The 21,609-nt window shown below is 34.5% G+C and overlaps 1 protein-coding gene across 3 annotated transcripts in view; it reads left to right on the top strand.

Moving 5' to 3' along the window:
* CWC22 (CWC22 spliceosome associated protein homolog) overlaps positions 1-21,609 on the top strand; it is a 34,867-nt gene that overhangs the window by 8,924 nt on the left and 4,334 nt on the right. For all 3 annotated transcript variants that reach the window (XM_033010881.2, XM_042783972.1, XM_042783973.1), the window contains 13 exons: positions 95-263; positions 689-742; positions 1,626-1,761; positions 1,845-2,051; positions 2,167-2,229; positions 2,584-2,679; positions 4,008-4,089; positions 5,306-5,366; positions 16,875-16,952; positions 18,052-18,204; positions 18,758-18,885; positions 19,838-19,939; positions 20,036-20,232. In XM_033010881.2, coding sequence (XP_032866772.1) covers positions 95-263; positions 689-742; positions 1,626-1,761; positions 1,845-2,051; positions 2,167-2,229; positions 2,584-2,679; positions 4,008-4,089; positions 5,306-5,366; positions 16,875-16,952; positions 18,052-18,204; positions 18,758-18,885; positions 19,838-19,939; positions 20,036-20,232 — 1,526 coding nt within the window. The remainder of the gene's footprint in view (positions 1-94; positions 264-688; positions 743-1,625; positions 1,762-1,844; positions 2,052-2,166; positions 2,230-2,583; positions 2,680-4,007; positions 4,090-5,305; positions 5,367-16,874; positions 16,953-18,051; positions 18,205-18,757; positions 18,886-19,837; positions 19,940-20,035; positions 20,233-21,609) is intronic.

The following is a 21,609-nucleotide window of genomic DNA, read 5'->3' as shown; positions in this document are numbered from 1 at the left end:
AACTATTCCAACTGTACAATCCTATCTTGTGTGATACATACTGAATTAAACATTAAATGTTTTATTACCAGAAAAATCTTATGTATTTTTACAGGGGATTGCTATCTAGATCCATTCTGCAAGCTCAAAGTGCCTCTCCAATTTTTACCCACGTTTATGCAGCTCTCGTGGCAATTATCAATTCAAAGTTTCCAAATATTGGTGAATTGATTCTCAAGAGGTTAATACTTAATTTTCGCAAAGGATATCGCAGAAATGATAAGGTATGTAAACTGTGAAGAAGCAAAGTGCTGAAACTTATAACTCTGCTCTGTTAATCTTGCTTCAATGTTTAAATTACATACATCAAAGAAACACAGCCAAGACTTGTGGGTTGGGACCTATCATTAGTACATTAAGTCTAGTAGTATTAGTGTCATGAAAGTTTGACAACCTATTCTGGGTTGGTACTGTGATAGGGTGGTGGGGTGTTTTTTTGTGGGGTTTTTTCTTGTTTTGGTTTGGTTTGGGTTTTGTTGTTGTTTGGTTTTTTTTTAAGTGTACAGTCCTAATTGTGAACAACTATCAGTATCCCAAAATAGTTTCATGACTTAATTTGAGATGCAAAAAACCTATAGTATGTCTGAGTTACAGGTTTTTTTCTTCCACATACGATGTGCTAAAATTTCCTGGTTTATTTCTTTTGCAGCAACTCTGTCTAACATCTTCAAAATTTGTTGCACATTTGATGAACCAGAATGTGGTATGTTACTTCATGTTTCTACTCAATCCAAACCCTATATGGCTACTTCTTTAGTTTCAAGACAGCAGTAGTCTAAGTGAAGATGCTCTCTCTGTTCTAAAGGTTACTGAAAATCTGAGTTCAAATTTCCTTTTAATGCCTGCTTAAAGTTATTGGGACCTTTTCAGAAAAGACATTGGTAATTGCCTATGCAGTTATCACTTACCATTGCACTTGTGCTCCAGAGCTTCCCCAGACTTTGTAAATATGATTGCACTAGTAAGTCATAAATCTTGATAAAAGGCAAATGTCATCTAAGGCTCTGTCCCACAGGTCTTAGTTTCCTTGCAGCACAGAACTAGAGTCAGTTGCATCTAAATCAAATTTGTATCCAGCTCTATGACACTTTTTTTACATTAGAAATCGGGATACTCCAGTTTAAATAATGACAAGAAACAGTGTTTTAGGAATGCATTGGGAACATACAGCAGTTTGGTAAAGAGGAAACTAATCTGCTATGTGCCGTTTGCTTATATGCCTGATCCTGGAAGACCTGATTTAATTATCTACACAATGGATTTACGAGTAGTTTCTGTAATCTGTGTGCTGCTTTATTTGCTTCTTGGAAATGCATTCTGTTTTTTTTTTTTTTTTATGGCAAAATGTTTTTCATTGCTTGCTTGTTTGTTTCAGTCACATTCACTTCAAAGCTGGTGTAAATACAAGTAGTAAAATTGTATTTGAAATTTTGACTCCCTCGTAATTAGCTTTGTTCTAATGCTGTTGCCTTCTGTGTGATTAAACAAGTGTGTTGTGGCATCCTCAAAGGCTGCATCAAGTAAATCGCTGTAATAATACAGTAACACAGTACATTCTAATTTTTTTACTGATACTCTTTCCATAGGCTCATGAGGTTTTATGTTTGGAAATGCTCACTTTGCTTCTTGAAAGGCCTACTGATGACAGTATTGAAGTAGCAATTGGATTTATTAAAGAGAGTGGCCTCAAATTAACAGAAGTTTCTCCTAGAGGTATTAATGGTAAGTATAATTAGCCAGAACATTTCTTTTTGGTGTTTGTATTGGTAAATTGTTTATATTTACATGTCTGTCTTTTTCCAAAGCAATCTTTGACCGTCTTCGACACATTCTGCATGAATCAAAAATTGATATGCGTGTTCAGTATATGATAGAAGTCATGTTTGCTGTACGGAAGGATGGCTTCAAGGATCATCCGATCATTCCAGAAGGATTAGATCTAGTGGAAGAGGAGGATCAGTTTACTCATATGTTGCCGTTAGAAGATGACTACAACCCAGAGGATGTTCTTAGTAAGTTTGAAACAGAAGATAATTCTATTACTGCATTCCCCATAAAAACAAGTTTAAGTATTAAATTGTTTTCTCAATTTTGTATTTTAAATAAAGATTCTCTTTTATTCTAAAGATGTTTTCAAGATGGATCCAAACTTTATGGAGAATGAAGAGAAATACAAAACGCTGAAGAAAGGTAGGAGAGTGTGTGTATGTGTTTATATAGTACTTCTATATTTACACACCTATTTATAGGGTGTTTACTTGTCCAACTATTGTTACCAACCTTTATTATTTAATGGTGAGTGATATTTGTGTCTCAGATAAAGTCCTTCAGTTCATCATAGGCCTTTCCAACGTATTCCTGTTATTTTCTTCAGTATTGTTCATCTGGCTATGTTTTCATTTGGTTATGACACACCTATTTTCCTGGCCCTTCCACATTCTCCACCTGAGACACCCTTTCACTCCTAGAGGTTGGATCAAGGGGTTTTTGGTAATGAAACTGTTGTGGTCTATATTCCTTTAATCTGGGATACTGCCCTTTCAGAAATTCTTGATGAAGGTGACAGTGAATCTGAAGCAGATCAAGAGGCTGGAAGTAGTGAGGAAGATGAAGATGATGACGAAGAGGAGGATGAAGATGGTAAGTGTACAACTGGCATCTTACTAGTGATTGGTTGTAGGTGAAACAGGAGAGAAAAGTTTAACTTGTTATAAATTTTATGAAACTAAGAATATTCAAATGTTAAGGGATGTTTCAATCTTAAATGCTTAGATCTGAGAATAATTTACTAGCAAATCATATAAACGTAACTGTCTAAAAGGAAGTATTCAGCACAGGCAGAAAATGAAAAGCAACTTTGCCTGACTGTTCTTGACCAGAACAGTTTCATGTATTAAAAGCCTTGCAAACATAAGACATAAATAATGAATGTGAAGACCTTTTCCTAACAACTAGCAAAGACAACCTTTCTGGACACATTCTAGTGCTCTATCATAATTTTAAACCGCTTTCAAAATCAGAAGGGGTTTCCTTACAACTGTTTACATCCTCTATATCTCCCTCCTTAGTTCAGTTCAGCCCCCTTTTTTGTTCTTCAGTGGAAGCAGTCAGTATTTACACATTTTGAAAGAATGTATTTGATTCCTAGGAAAAAAAAATGATGAATAAGCATAACTGAAACGTTTGTGCAGACCATGTAAGTAACTGAAAAGCCAGCCAAGTCCTGTTCGTGTAGAATACCAGGAATGGGCTTCCTCACCAGTTTGCTGGGGTATTTCACAGAATAGCAGAGCTTCCAGGCTGATTAAAAGTGTGTGAATTCGCATAATGTTTCATCATTCATGCTATTACAAAACTAAAAGAAGGAAGGAATAGTGAATACGTTATGAATGAAGGTGTTCCCAGAATGATTTTGGCTCGGAATGGATTTTTCTACACTTGGTACAGGGCAAAACAGACCTTTGCAGATTGCTGTTACATAGATCCTAAACATAACAGAAACAAAGAATTTCCAGTTAAAATCAGGGAGGCTACATAAAGCATTGTATAGTTAAGTTATGCAGAAAATACCTTGCTACAATGTAGACAAATGTTAAACCCAGAGGTAGCAGTGGCTAAGTTACATGAAAGGCCTTAACAAGGAGAGTTGTCCTCTTAAAACTGTATCTCTAAATATTTACCTGTTACAGGGGAGGCAAATATTGATTTCTATTTGTTTCTCTTTCTGTGAAAATAAAACAAAAAAATCGCATAAACCTGCTAAACACTCATCATACTTTTAGGAAAAGCATTACATAGTGTGCTACGGACTCAGCTGTTCTAAGAGATTAAATATATCTGCCTTAATGTTTTGCTCTTTTTGTTTTTGTTTTTTTGTGTTTTTTTTTTTTTTGTGTGTGTGTTTTTTTTTGTTGTTGTTTGTTTGTTTGGGTTTTTTGGTTTTTTGTTTGGTTGTTTTTTTCCCTCAGGTCAGAAAGTTACTGTCCATGACAAAACAGAAATTAACCTGGTGTCCTTCCGTCGTACAATTTATCTTGCTATTCAGTCAAGGTAAATATAATATGCTTTGTATACCTATGAATGTAGTTCTTTTGAAAGGGATGAATTGGAATTCTCTTTCTCTTTAAATTCATTTATAATGTGCACGTCAAAAAAAAAAAAAAAAAGGTACGTAAGTGTTCTTCATGGAGTCTGACCTGATTTTATACAGTAGACTGTTTTGACAAATGGGTACCAAAATTTTCATTCTAAGATAAATCCTGTTTGCTTCCAAAGGTTTGAGTACTGCACTGGGACTTTTCTGTGAGGATTGTTGTAATCAAAATTTTCTGAGTGAACAGAAAGTGATTTTAAGATTATACAGCATCTTAAGTATTTAAAAAAATGTGTCATGCTTAAAGTAGAGATACTGTAGGGTTTCTCCACTTGTAAGGGTAAGGCTTCTACAGTGTGGCACCCCTTAGGCTTGTTGCCATCTGCACTGTTTGGAAAGTGAGTAGATACTGACCCTGGAGTGCAGTGTGATGAATGGCACAAATGATTGAAACATGGTGGCATAACATCTCTGTTGCATGGGTAAAAGGAGAGATTAATATGTTTCATGCCACTGAATTTCATTGTTAAAAGTAGATCTGGCCCACAATATTTTGCAAGTGTGAAGCTGCATGAGGTGTGAGATAATGTAGTTGTGGTATTAATCATTAGATGTGTCAATACCACATTGAGAGATATCTCTTATTTCTCAAAGTTACTATTCAATACTTCCTTGCTCTACTTAAGCTTGTTCATTTTATACTTGGGTGGGGGGAGGTAGCTAAAGGCTTTCAATATGCAAGAATGAGAGTGTGAAGAGGAGGGTGTGGTATATGCTGCTTTTGGAGCTCATGTACAATGTTTGCATTTCAGTGTTTTTCAGGATGTGCAAGATGAGCTCACATGTTTGTGTTTTGCTAAGTTTTTTTAAGATAATGTAATAGTAATAATGACCTGAGTCATCTTGTCTTCAGATTGTCTGCAAATGTAATGACTTTGAATTAGCTTTTAGATACAAACTCTTGAAATACAAAATGCTTATTAAAAAATACCACAACAACAAACCCCAACAAAACAAAAAACCCCAACAAAACAAACAGCTTTTGGAATGATAATGAGATGCTTCATTTCAAAACAGTTGCAGTTTCAGCATCAACAATCAATATAATTCTGAGATGTTTTTAGTGTAGCATATATTGTGCAGATAACAAGTTGTTTTTTTTTCTTATTGCAGCTTAGACTTTGAAGAATGTGCTCACAAATTGCTGAAGATGGACTTTCCTGAAAGTCAGACTGTAAGTCTTGCTTCTTACTCTTTTTTTTTCTAATTAACATTATTAAGAAATAGTACTATGTTAGTATCTAGAATCCTTACTCTTGTCCTGGGACCTAGTTTGTATAGCAAGCAGATGAGAGTGATTCTGTACAGCTGTTGTTCCTCAGTGTGTCTTACAACCTTAAGAGCAAATAGGCTGACATATTTTGTAAGCCATTTGTCTTATGCAATTGCTCCTTTCTGTCAAGCAGTTCAAATGTTTGCTCAGAGCCTGCTTGAAAAGGTTTGTTGGTTGGACTGTTGAAACATTTATGCTATGACAAAAGTACTGTAGCATGGCAGTCATTCTTATTCTCAGAGCTGTCTCCAAAAGAACTCAGAGTTGAAGATCATATTTGCAGGCAGCTGTAGACTTTATCAGTAGGGTTTGAGATTTAGCATAGTGCTAAAAGAATTTGTTGTTTTGTTGCGTTCACTTTGAATAATAGTGTATTGAATTAAACCATTTATAAGCATGATTGCGTTGTAATCTTCAGCCACTGTGTGTAAGGTTAATATGTTTATGTTTTCAAGTAAACAAAAATGTCCTGCTAGTACTTATACTAGATCCTGGTAGAATGGTAAATACCCATCTAATTATATAAACAGCTTTTCAGTCAGCTGTAAGCTATCTCCATGAGTTGTACTTGAGCTGTATAATTTTCTTGTGGCTTTAATTACCACTATGCTGTTTTATTTGAAACAATGTGTGTAGAAGTAACCTTACTAGTATAAGAGTAACTAATAAATGCAGATCTGGGCTACAGTTAGGTGTTCTTTGAAAACTTGGTTTAATCTCATAATTAGAAATTGGTTTGCCTGGTTTTTTAATTTCTTCTACTATTTTGTTACAAAGCAATTTATATGCAAGTAAATAATAATTCAGATTGCTGTGTGTTTTCTTATCTGATTCTTTAATTCTGTGCATGAAATGCAATACTAAGCATGTATAGGATTATAATTTTCATTGAAGTATAACCTGAAGCATTCTAAAAAGAAAAAATCCTGTTTTCCAGCAAATCAATCCAGTTAGAATAGAGAGAACAATCTAGAATATATATGCTAGATCATGTAACAGAAATATAACCTGTGTAACACTGATTATTAGGTAACTGCTCAGAGAACTGCTTAACTGTTGGTATTTAATACCATTGCAGTCTGTGTCAACTAACTATTCTGTGGACAAGATCTACTCAAAAAATAGATTCAGTGGGGAATTAAAAACAAAAACAGCAAGAAAAATTCAAAAAGCAGCGAACAACCCATTAGTCAGAATCTTTGCTGTGTAAAAACAAACAAAAAAAAAAAGTAAATTCTTTCACCACTTTATTTGGTATTTTTGAGATCTGACTTAATATTTGTTGCCTGATAATTTTCTTTTCCTTTCTGTGAATACTTTGCTTGCTGCAAATAAAAATAACCAGACATACACAGATGAATTTAAATTGTTACTTTTTGTATACTTTATGGGGTGCTAATTTACAGACTATGGATCTTTTTAGATTACATAATCCTGTGAAGGGCTTTATTTCTGTCTCAGCTTTGAGAAACTATATTTGCCCTATCAATCACAAATTAAGAATGTATGAATGTTCCTGTATGCAACAATAAATGTGCTCCAAGTAAATGCTTGGGTTTTTTCCTGCTTCAAACACAAAAACTGTTGCTCCTCATTTTGTAGGAAAGCTCTCAGAGCCACTCCCAGGTCTAGTTTTGCGACTTAAAGTATGGATAAATTGAATTATCTATATGGAACTGTTGGGAATCTGTTAAATGCAGTGCTAACTAATTTAGAGTACAGTAGCTTTGTGACCAGCGGCACTGTAATCTATTAAATGTTTCCGCTGACTTTTTTGTCTCTTTAGAGAATCTGTGATTGGAGGAGCCAAAATATGATATCCTGCTAGCTATCTAGTCAAGTTTCTAGACAGTATTACTTTGCTCCCTTAAGATCTCATTCCAACAGATTCTTTCCAATCACTTTGTGCTTTGGAAAATGTGTAAAATTCACTAAGCATGACAGTTTTTAATATTTATACCATTCTTTGAATACTACTACATTTAGATGAATGATAATTAATATATTTGAATATTACATTTTGCGGTGCTTAGATAATTTATTTTGGTTAGCACACCACCCTATTAAAAAAGAACCTGAGGTGATGTAGTTATGATTTAGCTGTAATTGCTATGAATTAAATGCTTTTCAGATAAATGCAGAAGTGTTATTTTTGGCATTGTGTGTGTGTGTGTGCACACAAGTATACATCTATCTAAAGAGATAAAAGTAAATTAGTATTAACCTATGTTTCACTATGACAGAATCCACAGTTCAGTGCTAGAAATTACTGCAATTCAAAGTTCAAAACTGCTGTAAAACTGCATCTTCTAATCACAAGAGGCATCTTTGTGCTGATTTCTTTTTTTTTTTTTTTTACCTAATAACCATCGTTACTTTTCACCATTTCTGTAATCAAAGAAGTGAGAGCTTTGACTTGCTCATTGTGTAGACTTACACCTCCAAAGAAGTGTTTATGGGGGGCAAAAAGAAAAACAAAAAACAAGGTTTCCTGATCAGTGTGAGAGCAGAAAGAGCAACCAGATACAGACAATAAAATTATTCAATGATTTAAGGGGCTCAAGTCTGTCCATGTGGATAAAAACCTGAATGTATTCAGCAGGAAATTTCTGGTTGAATTAACTGTCGGTTCCTAAACAAGGAAAATAATCTTTTATTCTTTCAAGCTAATATCTTCTGATTGAAACCTTTATTGAATTGATTCCCACTGCTTTCATTATCAAAACAAACCAAAGGATTATCTTTTTAGCCATAAAGCACTTTTGGTTTTTTTTTTTGGTCTGTTTTACTGAAAGCTTCAGCAACCTGTATTGCAAGATGTTGTGTCTTTATCTGTAATTTGCATCTTTATCCATAATTTCTTTGCACCTTATGATTCAAAGCTTTGACCAATCTTGAAGTTCCTGGAATGTTTGCTGAAATCTTGGGCGAATCTTCACTTTATGCTTGTAATAAAATTGCAATTTAGGTCGAGTGTAGGAGAGGCGATAATATCATGGTTGGCTGTTTCTTACAGTAAAGACCCTGTAGGGAAGAGCTCATTCTCTATGCCAACTTCTGCGATGAATGGCGATTGTCATGAGAAGCACGTATTTGAGTGTTTGACTGAAGTATCATTTAATATAGTTTCTATTCCTTAAAAGTCAGGTGAAACTTTAAATTCTCATGGCAAAATTTTTGTTCAAATTAAGTAATTTCACAGTAACTCCGTGCTTTCCACCTGAAACGCTTTACTTAATAAAGCCATCTTTCTTTAATCCTGTCTTTAAGACTGTTTTGCACAGGTTTTGAGTAATGAATTGTCAATTAAATACAATCTAAAAGCTGATAAGAATATTCAAAACCTAAAGAGACGTGAGCAACAATTTTGAGACTAATACAGACTTAACAACTTTCTTGCAGGTTAATTTTCTGTAAACCTTTATGTACGTTGATTTTTGGCATGATTTAGCAAGGCTGAGTTCAGGAATTTATTTAGCAGTTTTTATCAGTGGTTCAATTATCAGATTATTGTGTCATGTTAACTGCTGTGCAACACAAGTGTTTGTATGCTTAATAGCAGCAATGGATCTGTTGCATAGCTCTCACAGAAAGAGGATTAAGGTTCAAATGGATAATCTACAGAATAGAACAACGTAATACTGCTTTTTGACATTGCAGTTTAGTACCGGGTGCTGAGGGGGAACGTCAGCAGTCTCTCATTTTTATTAACTAGCCTAAAATTTGTGTGTTCTGACTTGAACACATTTTTCATTTTGCCATGAACTGAAATGCTGCTTTTTCAGAAGTGAATGATGTTGTTAAACAAACATCCATCTTCCGTTTCCTATCTGATTTGTGTGCAGTTAATTTTTAATCTCCAGATGTATACTCTTCTTTCCTCAGAATACTCACTTATTTCCACCTCCTCATCCTTTTTCCCACGTCTTCTGTTTTAGGTGAAAAGTTTGCCTACTACAGTGTCCTCTGTTTCTTTCTCTAGAAAACACCTTTTATTTCCACTGTTTTACAGGTTTACAAGCTCAGTTTTCATTTCCAGCTTTTCAGTTTTTCTTTTTTTCCTTGACTCTTTTCCTCATTCACTTATTTTTGCTCCAGGATTCTGGAAATATAATGTCAGCTTCTTGTACCTGGGCCTTGTCTTTAAACTGTCCTCATGATTACACTGGATCTGGTTCTTGCACTTTTTAATATTCTTTTCAGATGATTTCAGCATGTTCAATGTCATCTTCTGTGTCAAAGGGTTCTTCTTTAGAAGAATTAATTTTTATTGACTAAAATGCGTCATTTTCATTGGTATTTTATTAATGTTTGATAGATGTAAGCAATGTGTTTTCTTGTTTCTCTATCTTCATCTTTTTTTCTAATCTCTTCATTTTCTTCTTTCTCTAGCCTATTTTGGCATGTCATAGCAACCTTAAATGAGCAGAAGTGTTAATCCTCTGGTTTCTGTACTGCCTGTTTAATATTAATGTCCAGAAGCTATTTCAAAACTACTTTGTCACAAATTTTGTTCCTGATCCTTTTTCACACTGTCTTCCTCGTTGGAGATTTTATCCCCCTGTGCATGATGTTTTGTAGGTGCACTCTTGTTCTACCATTGTGGGGTGGGTTGTTTTTTTTTAAATAATTATCCTGTAACTCTTCTCAGCTCTATTACGAGAAATTTTCTTACATCTATTACTAAAAGCCTGTTCAAATTAATTTTGTTTTTCCTATTACTCTGTTTCTTATGACTTCAGCAGATTAAATGGTATCACTGTCTTCCTGCTTTTTTAAAATTATTCCCCTCTACTTAGTTTCTGACTTCTTTTCTGAATTCTTGTCCTGGTATGAAAACCATTTAAATTTTACTACTTTACTATCTTATGTGCTGACATCAATCCCCACTTGAGGAGTGGGTTCTAAGTAAACTCTTGCTAATGTAGTATGCCTCTTCTTCCTTTATTTCAGATCTGTGAATGTTGTTACTGTAACTCAGATATGAAGTTGTTTGTATGTATCTCTTGTGCATTGGGACTCCTTGTTTCTCCTACTCTTCCGCATGGCTTCTTAAGCTTTAACAAAGGGGTTTATTGCTTTTTTTGTTGATTTGACTCACTTTGGTATCTTCTGTGTTAGGCAGTAGTATTTATGCATGTCAAATTCCCAGAATTTAGCTCTCATTTGTTGGTTTCTGATTTTTTTTTTTTTAAGGAAAAAGGAAATTCAAATAGTTGAAATTATTTGTGCAGTAAATTTAATAGGAGGAGGGTTGCTTCTCTTGGTGTTATTTAGACCCAGCTGAAGCCTGCAGGTCAAAAGTTGAAAAGCTTTGTTGTAGTCTGCACTACAACCCGTGAGAAGCTGTTCTAAACAAGTTTTACAGTTACTTCTTTGGGCATATGTTCAGTCTTGGCAGATTACACTATTTCTCTTTTTAAAAAAGTACTGTTATTATCTGTGTTAAAGCTGCATTAATCCCATGCATTACCAAAGAAGAAAATTCAAATAAATTAGAACTGTAGCAAGAGGAGTATGGTATTACCAGTTGTTTTGGCTTCTGAACTATGAGGAATGCAAAGAAACAAACGTGACTAAAATGTCAGAAATATGCTTTTTACTTTTCCATTAACAGATACTTGTTGCCTTTGTTCTTGGAGGAGTACATTTTAGTTTCTGATCTTTTTAGTTGAAAGAAAAGGAGTTGAGGATCCCTACAGTAATACAAATCTAGACAGGAGTGACAACTATATAGCTAGAGAATTGATTCTTCCTTAGGAAAACATATGAAGAATATCAATCTTGTTTGTGTGTTTTTTCTTTTTTTTTTTTTTTTTTTTTTTTTTTAAAAGATGCTACAGCATACAGAATACTTAATTTTAAAGGGTTCTTAGCATCATTCAGCTGAGAGCAGAAAGGGAACTGCTTTACGTTTTTGCCCAGTCTCCCTCTGGTGTTGGGACAACAAACAAACAAAAAAATCATTCAACCATACATTGTTCTTTCTCTTTGAAAATGTGCTTAAAACAGATTGGCTTCTAGGCTTTTGTTCCTTTTTTTGGTTTTAATGAGAACTAAACTAGAATACATCAGTGCTTGGAACTTTGCTAAACTAGATTAGGGCCTCTTCTGTAAGAATATCTGCCCCTCAATGCAGTTATCTCAGACAAAGTAATGGGTCACAGAATGGATTTTTTTTTTTTTTTTCTTGAAAAAAGTTATTGTAGGCATAGCCTTCTTGAAAGAATTCTGCATGCATTTGACACATTTCATTTTTACAGGATGGTGTCACATTTGCTCAAAACAGTCCTAGTTGGAGGGGTGGGAGTGTCAGTGTCTCTTGTGCTATTTATGTATTGAGTCTTGAAGATAACAGAAGTACTTACTTTGACATACAGTGAAAATGCAGACCAAGAAACTGGTGTAAAGTGGGATGGCCTACAGCTGATAATTACGTTCTGATCAAGTTGGTGATTTCTTAGATTCATCAGTTTCCTGTGTTATTGTAGAGCATTGCAACTGGTAGGTTTGGGAAGTGCACCGTGATTAGTTCAGACTTGCTCCTGCCTGTAAAAGGTGATCATCCTCAAGTAGACTTCCTGTGTTTTGAAGCAGGATTTCTTGTGGGCCTGAGATGTTGAATCAGTCTGAATTTTTGTAATTTATCAATTTAAAAAAACAACCAACCAGCTATAGAGCAGTAACTCTGACATTGAGGTTAAAAGTATGTTTAATTGGAGTTCAGTTAATGCATAAACTTCTGTTATTTCTCTGCTTCTTTTGTTGTTGTTAAAGTCTGGAAGTATAAGTCTGAGGACATGGATACACCTAACTTTCTGAACCATATGCTACTTTAGTCTGGACTATCATATCATTTAGTTCATATTCTTCATTAAATTTAACTACTTCTTTCAAATACATTGCCTTGAATCTGCAAATTCTATCGAAATCAGAATGATCTTATTCTCAAGCTGCTCATCTGAACATCAGCCCATTTTAAGGCTTTAGTTATCTTTGTTTCCATATGTTTTAGTATAAGAAATAGTAAAATTTTTATTATATTACATAAAATATAGTATATAATTAATACACAGTTTTAAAAAATTCTTAATTCTTTAAAAACACTGGCAGCTGAATGTTTGTAATAGATTTCAAAACTTTTGAAAGAAGCTGGCCCTCAGCCTGATTTCCTTTGTGTGGAAAAGGACTGTGTGTGCTTACAACTGTTCCTTAATCCAAGGGGCAGTAAGTAATCCCTACCTACAGGGCATAGTTTCTTAAAGTGTTTGGGTATCTCTTTTTGATCTGTATGATCCTGAGAAAATTTGTATAGTCCATCAGTTTACAGGGTGTTTATTTGGTACATAAGATACATAGGTTAGCTTATATGGCTTGTAAATTACATATTTAAAATGGAAATAATATATTTGACGCTAGAAATGTGTAGATGACAAGTTAAAAAGCAATCTGAGGTCTGGTCCTCAGGAGTCTTCAAAAGGTGATGAAGAAAGAAAGGAATTATTAGCATTATCAGTAGCCTTCAGTTTGAGGTGTGTCCACACTCCCACTAGAAATTTGGTTTCGACATTTGTAAGTGTTGATTTGTATATTTGTTTATATTATATTTGCTTAATTGTTTATATTATGTTACTGTCTGGCCATTTTACGCTGATCAAAGTTTTTACAAATTACATTGTATTTTTGACCTGGTTTTCACACGTGTAGCATTCTCAGAAGACTACAACATAAACTAATCAAAAAAAAAAACAAAAAAAAACCACAAACCTGCTCCTGAACGCTCTATAGTTAGGATATAAAATTTAGATAGACAATGTCTTGATTCTTCAGTGGCTTTCATTTGTGTCACATAGTGCTGTTGACATCATTGTAATCCCTGAAGATACAGAACATCCAGAAACACACATATAGGTGCAGAATCTGGATATTGAGTTAAAATTTGGAAAGACCCATTAGTGGAACCAATTTACTCTTTCATTCTCTCTAGTTAATGTAGATTATATATTTAAAATTGAAAACAGTTTCTAAATAGTTAGGTAGGTGTGAATGAGCTAGCTGCTTTGGCTGACCTGTAGCATCTGTAAAAGCAGTGCAAATGTATAAAATGCAAGGCACTAATTTTGTATAATTCCAATTTCAGATTGATTTAAACCAACCTATATTCTTTGCTAGGTTTGCTTTCAGCAAATAGTTCCTTTTAGTTCCTTGTATGATTGTAGAGACTAAGTGCTAGCATTGATAGTTTTATATTTTAAGAAGCTACATTAGTTTACAGGGTGGGGGGATGTCTTGTGATTGCTTCAGCTTGTGTATGTGATGGATGGAACAGAGCTGTGCAGTTGGCAAAGGGAGGTGGAAATTACATCAATTCCAGCTAGGGAAGAGAGGGGAACACCTCCTCTTGGAGGCAGCCTGTGGGGCAGCTCCAAAATGGCAGTCTTAGCTGAATGTAAATCTTAGAGAAGGCAAATCTTAGAAAGAAAAAGAAATAGCAAAAAATAAGGGAAGAAATGGGAAAAAAAAAAATAATGTGTACTAACTGTAAAAAGGAATCCATGATCAGAAGGGAGTGAGAAAGCTGAGTTGCTTTAGCTCTTCTCTCTGCAGTGAAATAGCCTTTGTGTGAAGCTAAGAGAATACAGAGTGGGCAGGGTGTGCTTGTTTTTTAAAATGGTCAAGCTGGGGAAAAAGCGAGTCTAATTTTTCTGTCTTTCCTAGTTTACCCTTTAGCATCTTTAAATGTATGATAATACTTGCCATGTTATGCTGAGCTGTGGTCTGTCTAAACCATTATCCTGTTTGTGTAAGAGCTAGTAGGAAATGTTTAGGGAGACCTGTAAGAAATGCAGCATATTTAGAGGGAGCTTTATCTTCTGTCTTAGCAGTTTTGGGCATTGCCTTTTTTGCCATGATACAATAATGAATTAAAGATCTTTATGAAAAATCGTTCACCATCTGTATGGGATGTCAGATACTTTCAAAGTGTTTTACTTCATGATTGGATAGTTATACATAATTTCTTATCTAAGCTGAATAGTCACTTGTTGAGCTTTGAATTAAAATTGTTGAACAACACAGTATATAAATTGCCTGTTAAATTGGGAAACAAATTCATTGCATTCTTTAAAGCAAGTGAGAGATTAAACACAGGCTCTTCCTGCCATAAACGTCACCAGAAGCATTATCATTGGGAGTACAGAAATTAGTTAACCTTTGAAGCTCTAAATGAAGCTAGAATTGCCATGTGAACTTGTCACATCTTTCAAAAAAATAATTAAATCATTTTAAAGTTTTTAAATTTTTAATCTGGAAGACAGTTACTCTACACCTAACCTTGAGTTCTTTAGATAACACTAGCAAGAACGTCTTTGTGTGCAAATCTATTTTCATGCATGTGGTTATTCAAGATACCCTCCTAGAAATCGTTGTCATATTTCATTAAAATGTTAAAATATTTAATTACTGTAAACCACAGGGGGATACCAGTGTTGTAATTGCATTTAAGCTGAGGAAGAAAAGTAATTTGTTTTTCAAGTCCTGCTGATGTTATTACCAGTGGCATCAGCACTTTACCCTTTTTATTGTTTAAAAACTGATTAACTGCATCATTACTGTGAAACAGTATAGTATAAAAAGTTAATATGCATTTTAATACATCACACTAACACAGTGTGACAGTGGTGAATGCCTTTAAACGCATCTGTAAGTTTGAGACGTTACTGCCTTGTTATTTGGAGGAGGTATTTTTTTTTCTTGTTCAGCATGGTTGACTTCTTGTTTTGAGTTTTTATGATGGGTAAAATGTTTCCTTTTGGAATACATGCTTGGAAGAATGGCACAAATGGGAGAATATGAAATCTGGTATGTGTTACAGTAAAATGGTGTGAGAGAAATTGGACAAAACGTTTGAAATTATCCAATATTTTTGATGGAGTGTTGTTATTAGTTTAAAGAGAAACTAATTGTAAAAGATACATGACTGACAGCTGAAAACCTGTTTGAGAACGTAGCATAAACCAATTTAAGACAAAGTTGGCTTTATGAGAAAATAATAATAAAAAGTTAATGGGGAAAAACTGCAGTCCTGTTTAAGCGCTGTATTTCATGGCTCTGAATTTATATAAAAATGTTTGCTTCATTCCGCTTGTCCCAATGTTTCAAAATGTGCCCTAAACCAGTTCCTAACTGTATTACAATTTGTAACCTGTTTAGCAAGTCAGAGGAATAAGTTTGCTTTCAAACCTGCATACGCTTACTTGCCTAGATCACTGCTCTCAGGCAGTGAAGGGCTCTGGTCCTAGAGGCGAGGTACAAAGCAGAACCCACCCGTGTGTGTTTCCTTCTGGTTCTTGGTTTGGTGTGTGTGAGAATAGGAGGAGGTGGCTGCCAGAGGGTGATTCAATAATGATCTTGGGGTGATGGTGTTGGGGAACAAGGAGAAAGGGAGCCAGACAACCTGTATTCTAAAAATATAGGGACTAACTGTTCTAGATGGTTGGTATCAATGGAAGGAGAGCATCTTCTGCAGGACTGCCGGAGCTAGTGCTTACATCCATGTCTACCCTGGAGATGGGGAAAAACAGAAGGCAGGCTGTTGGTTGGGGGGACAGGTGCCCAAAAGTTTTGGGAGGCTAGTCTAACTAGGCTTCTTCTGCTCCTTCCTAGCCAAGGAGAGATGCTCTTCTAGAGGATGATTCAGAACATGAGTCTGAAACAGCTTCTTTAGAAAAGTTCCTCTCACTCTTGGTTATAGAGGAAGTCTAGGCATAGTGGCCTCCCAAGGTTAAGTTTAGACTTCCTGAATGTCACCCTCAAGCTCTGGTGAAGTAATTGCAGTGAAACGCTGCCTTCTGCTTATTTATGTTAAGCAGAGCTTGTTGTGAAAATGATGGCTGACTAATTAAAGATACTGGTATGTACCATAATCGACAGATACTTCTGATTTTGAAAACATGCTGCTAAGCATGCACATTGTATCTGAGTTTCCAAATGGTTTGTCTATAAGCCATTTTGACATCTGGAAGTTGCAAAGAGTCAAAAACAGACCACAAAAGCTCTCAAAAACCTTCCCTTTTTATCCTATACCTCCTTTTTGCACTGTGGTACAGTCAGTTTGTAAATTAGTTTTGACCTTTTTTGGTTAGATGTACAGGGTGTTAATTCATAAATTTTAGCATAAGCAGAAGAGGAAATTTGAATGGCAAAAGTTCATATTAATGTCCCAGATAATTTCTAAAACCTGACAAATTCAGAAAACTACTGATGTTGCCAGTGAAGGTGTATGTAAATACTCTTGTTTCAAAGCTTGCATCCATGTAAGGCTTTCTTCAGTATTTTGGCACTGAGTAATGATGGGTTTTTTGCTGCTACAGTGAATTTACCTAGAGAAATTTTTTTTTCCTAAACCAGAAAGAACTCTGCAATATGATACTCGACTGCTGTGCTCAGCAAAGAACGTATGAGAAATTCTTTGGGTTACTGGCAGGGGTGAGTTCTATTTTCAGTTTTTATACTTTATGGTAGATAATTTCATTGGTTTACTATATTTTTTGTGTGTCAAACTTAAGTTTTAATGGATAAATAAACTAATAGTATTTTTATTCTGAAAATGGTCGTATTAGTGAATTAACGTTTTGATTGTAAGAAGTATAGTGAATGCAGAATGACAGAACTAATTTTTTCTTTATATTGTTACTTTTTTGCCACCCTCTTTAGAGCAATAAGTCGGTGGCAAAGGAATGGTACTAAAAAGAGGTAACAGTATTCTGAGTTACCAGAAAATATCCTTTTTACAGTGCTGAAGATTAATTTTGGAGACGCTTGTCTTTTAACACTTCATTCAAAGCTGCTTAGTAGGTTTTATTCAGAGTACAAGACTAAATACTGTCCCGGGGTTGTGTGTGGGGTTTTTAAATTTGTTTTTTCAGTAAGCAATCTCTTTAACTAATTGCTAATTCAGTTGCAGTTATTTCTTAGTTAAGTTTTCCCTGTCTATGTTATTGGCAGGTCTGATAGTTAAGATAAAACACTAGCTTTCTCAAGGGAGCAAGTTACGCTGAAAGGGAGAGGTTTTTTCCATTTGTATTATTCATTTAGTATTTGAGGAAATACTTCTGCTCACCGTCAATTACAAAGCACTAATCATGTGAATCTACATGTTCAGTAGAACATAAATGTTAATTTCCGTGTTCTTTGTAATGTTTGTCTAAAATGTCTTACTGCTGTGTTCCCTGCTGCCTCTCTAATTTTAAGTAGTCATTCAGTGATGTCATGAAAAGTTAAATTTGTTGGGGTTATATCAGGTGAAAATACTGGATGTATGGGAGTAAAAGAAACTGCTGAGTAATTTACTGTAGTTCAAAACTGATAATTAGTACTTTGCAATGCAGATGAGTTTCTTGGTCTGACAAACTGATGAAAGCAATAAAACATATCCATTTGAAAGTATATTCTTCTCCTCCAAGGGTTATTTAAAAGGAAAATCTCACAGTAAATATTTGCACCATTAGGTCACTTACATGTAGGTTATTTGAATATTTAATATTTTGTTTAATCTGGTTGTTTAAATTGTACAATGTTGTCTTAGCGTTTCTGCATGTTAAAAAAAGAATATATGGAGTCCTTTGAAGCTATTTTCAAAGAACAATATGATACCATTCATCGTTTGGAAACAAACAAACTGAGGAATGTTGCCAAGATGTTTGCTCATCTACTGTACACGGATTCAATTCCCTGGAGCGTAAGTAAAAAAAGTGATTGTCCTAGATTTCTTCTTCAATAATTAATCTCCAGTATTCAGAAATAAAATACAATATATTAGTTTTCATATTTTACTATAATTACAAGTAGTTCCAAATTGTAGAATAACTGGATTATTTTAAGTATCTTCTCAGACATTGTTGAACAATTTTGTGTTGCTCAATCTCCTCTTTCTGCTTCCTGTGCATCCTTTTCCTCCCTCCTCCATTCTTAAGTAGCTGATTTAAGCTGTTATTTTATGGAGCTCAGCTGAAATTGGTTGATTAAAATGTACTTTTTTAGAATTTTGAACTTTTAATCAGCAATGTAAATAGAACTTTCTTTTAAAAACAAGCCTAAAGAAACTTTTAAGACTTTTAATTTAATATAGAATGATATCGAATCATAAGAAATTTTAAAATATTATCTTTTTGTGATTTAAGTGCCAAATAAAAGCAAAATTAGTCTTTTAGTTATTTCAGGAGGACAAAAGCTTTTAAGATAAATAAAAGAAGGTATGTTTAAATTTAAGGGCTTTTCCTAAATATTTTTAGGTCCTTGAATGTATAATACTGAGTGAAGAAACTACCACATCCTCCAGTAGAATTTTTGTGAAAATATTCTTCCAGGAACTCAGTGAATATATGGGACTTCCTAATCTAAATGCAAGATTAAAAGATGAGTAAGTTGAATTTTTATTTTGAAAACTGTAAATTTAGTTATCTGAAAAAATATAGATGAGAACTCTGTTTTCAAGTTCAACTAAGACTGAGCTTTTGTAGCTGCCATACTTTAAGAATAAGTTCTTGTATAGATTTAGTCATTGCAGAGTCCCATTAAGCTGAGTGTGTTATCATCAATTAGCGTTTGAGTATGTGCATGACTATTCGCAAGACATACCATGTATGGGTTTTTTTCCCTCAATGTTATTCAGCTTGTATAAGAATTTTCCAAGTGCAAGTCTATTTTTATGCATTCTCAGCTATATAGCTATGTAAGAAATGTTACTGTGTCGTCTTTTTCTGACAAAACTTAGAAAAAAGCATGTAACTATTATTAACAGTTTTTCTAGGATTAGTTGCTTATCCTTAAGTGTAGGGTAAATAGCACATTCTTGTAAGCCCGTATGTGATCTAATGCATTGCATTCTGGCAATGTTCCTTTTAGTTGCTTAAGCTATTTCCTGTAAGTTGTGATTTCTTCTGTGTATGATGAAGAATTTAGTAGATGCTTTAAATTTGAAACTACGTAGTGCCCTGTTTGATGGGATTTTAGCACAAAGGTACCTAGATCTTTGAACTCTTTGGTCAACAAATATTACACTGTGCTATCACAGGCTACTGCTATTTCACAAGTCTCTCCAGGGCTTCACAAAATCAGGCTTTGTGTTGTCATAATATGACAATATGTATGTAGTTCTGCAGAGGAAGTTTATCTTTTCATAAAAGAGCAAGTGTTAAAATAGCCTTTTGATCAGATACATCATATACAAACAGTGAAAGTATTGAAAAATGCATGAAGAGAAAACTACTGTCCTATGGAGATCTATACAATTTCTCTTTCAGTTTATTAATGTCAATGAGAATTAGTGCTAAGCTGGCATGGTGTTTAATACAGATGTTTGTTTTCATCAGAACACTGCAGCCTTTCTTTGAGGGATTATTGCCTCGGGATAACCCAAGAAACACTCGCTTTGCCATCAATTTCTTCACTTCTATTGGCCTTGGAGGACTAACGTGAGGAACACTTTTCAGATTTGATATTTATTTTCCTTATCTCCCCTCCCCCCTACAAAAAAAAAAAAAAAACCAACATTTTTTTTTGTTAATTAGGGATGAATTACGGGAGCATCTTAAAAATGCACCAAAGATGATAATGACACAGAAACAAGATGTTGAGTCGTCAGATTCATCTTCATCTTCAGAGACAGACTCTTCCTCAGACTCTGATTCTGACAGCAGCAGTAGTAGCTCAGAGTCATCCAGCAGCAGTGATTCCTCATCTACCAGTGACAACAGCAGTGACTCAGGTAATTATACACTAGTTATAACTATTTACTTACCTTATTTACTTCTATACACCTATTTATTTTTATTTCTATGTATACTTGTTTTGAAGAAAAACAAGCTATAGACAGTGTTAGTTTCTCCACTTTAAAAATGAACCATTTTTTTTAAACTTACAGGTTTTAAAATATTAAATATTGCTTATGGAAATTTATTTTCATATTTAGGAAAACTGAGTTCCATTTTTAGAGACAAAGGAATATTGTAGATTACTTTTTTTATACAGTTAACTGTTGCACAGTACTATCACTTCAGTTCAGTGGAAGATGGAGGGATTAGAGTAATTTCCTATTAATATCTCGGTGGGATGCTGACTGGTGAACTGTAGAGACTAATGTCTATAATACTCTTTTGGTTGGCTTGAGTGAGCTTGATACTACTTGTGTCCTTCCTTGTAAAAATGTGCTGCTTCATGGGTCAGGAACTACATTGTTCAGTTCTATCAATGTGCTTAAATTTTATTCTTCTGAGTCTCCATTTCTATTTCCTCTTCCTCAGGAAGAGTTTGTGAGGTGATATAGTGAAGGTTCTTGTCTATAGAGAAATCTCCAAGGAAGAATTAGCTTTTGCTGGCAACTTAATATCTCATAGTTTTATGTATTATAATTGGTGTTTAGCATCTTATACCATCCTGCTGATGTAGAACCTTCTATTTGGTGTGAAGTGTCATAAACATTGCTTAATCTATAAAGTACATGCTAGTATGAGTTAGTGTGTGCTGTTTCCCCCATTGTATATAACATGAGCAGATGATAACACAGCATGACTTTCTATAGTACCGAAGCTTGCTGATTCAAAGATAATTTGATTTATTATGTGCCTTTGAAATTAAAATGTTGATGAATAAAATAAAAGCAGTGTGAACTGCTCATGCTTTGGAAATGCATTTTTGTTCTCCATTGCAATTTTAATGTACGAAGTGATTTGTGTGTCATCGCATTAATGACTACAAAGCACTAGAGGAGGGCACAGTTAAACAGGGTCAGAGAAGGTGTTGGTTCAGCAGAGTGCCAGATGGCTCCTGCGTGGACAGCTGCAGCTCTGCTGAGCTGCTTGATAGGAACCAGAGAGGTAAGTCCTCAGTGACAGATCAACTGAGTCTGCAGTCTGCTAGTATGAACACTTTATTTTTGTAAGTTTAGAACCTTCCCTTTTACTCCCTGGCCATGTTCCATTCAGGAACATGTTTACTAAAACTCACGTTTTGCTATTTTTGCAACAGGTTTTCACTTTTTTCTGGTTCTTGTGTACATAAATACAGAGGTCAGAACACTAATTGGAAATAGATAACTATATTCTTTAATGGTCAACTTGGTTAAGGTCCATTACTGGTTATAACT

The sequence above is a fragment of the Tyto alba genome, unplaced genomic scaffold (assembly GCF_018691265.1).
Source record: "Tyto alba isolate M040663 unplaced genomic scaffold, T.alba_DEE_v4.0 Super-Scaffold_7, whole genome shotgun sequence".
Classification (NCBI taxonomy): domain Eukaryota; kingdom Metazoa; phylum Chordata; class Aves; order Strigiformes; family Tytonidae; genus Tyto; species Tyto alba.
The sequence above is the reverse complement of the archived record's forward strand: the minus strand, read 5'-3'. Positions and strand labels throughout refer to the sequence as shown.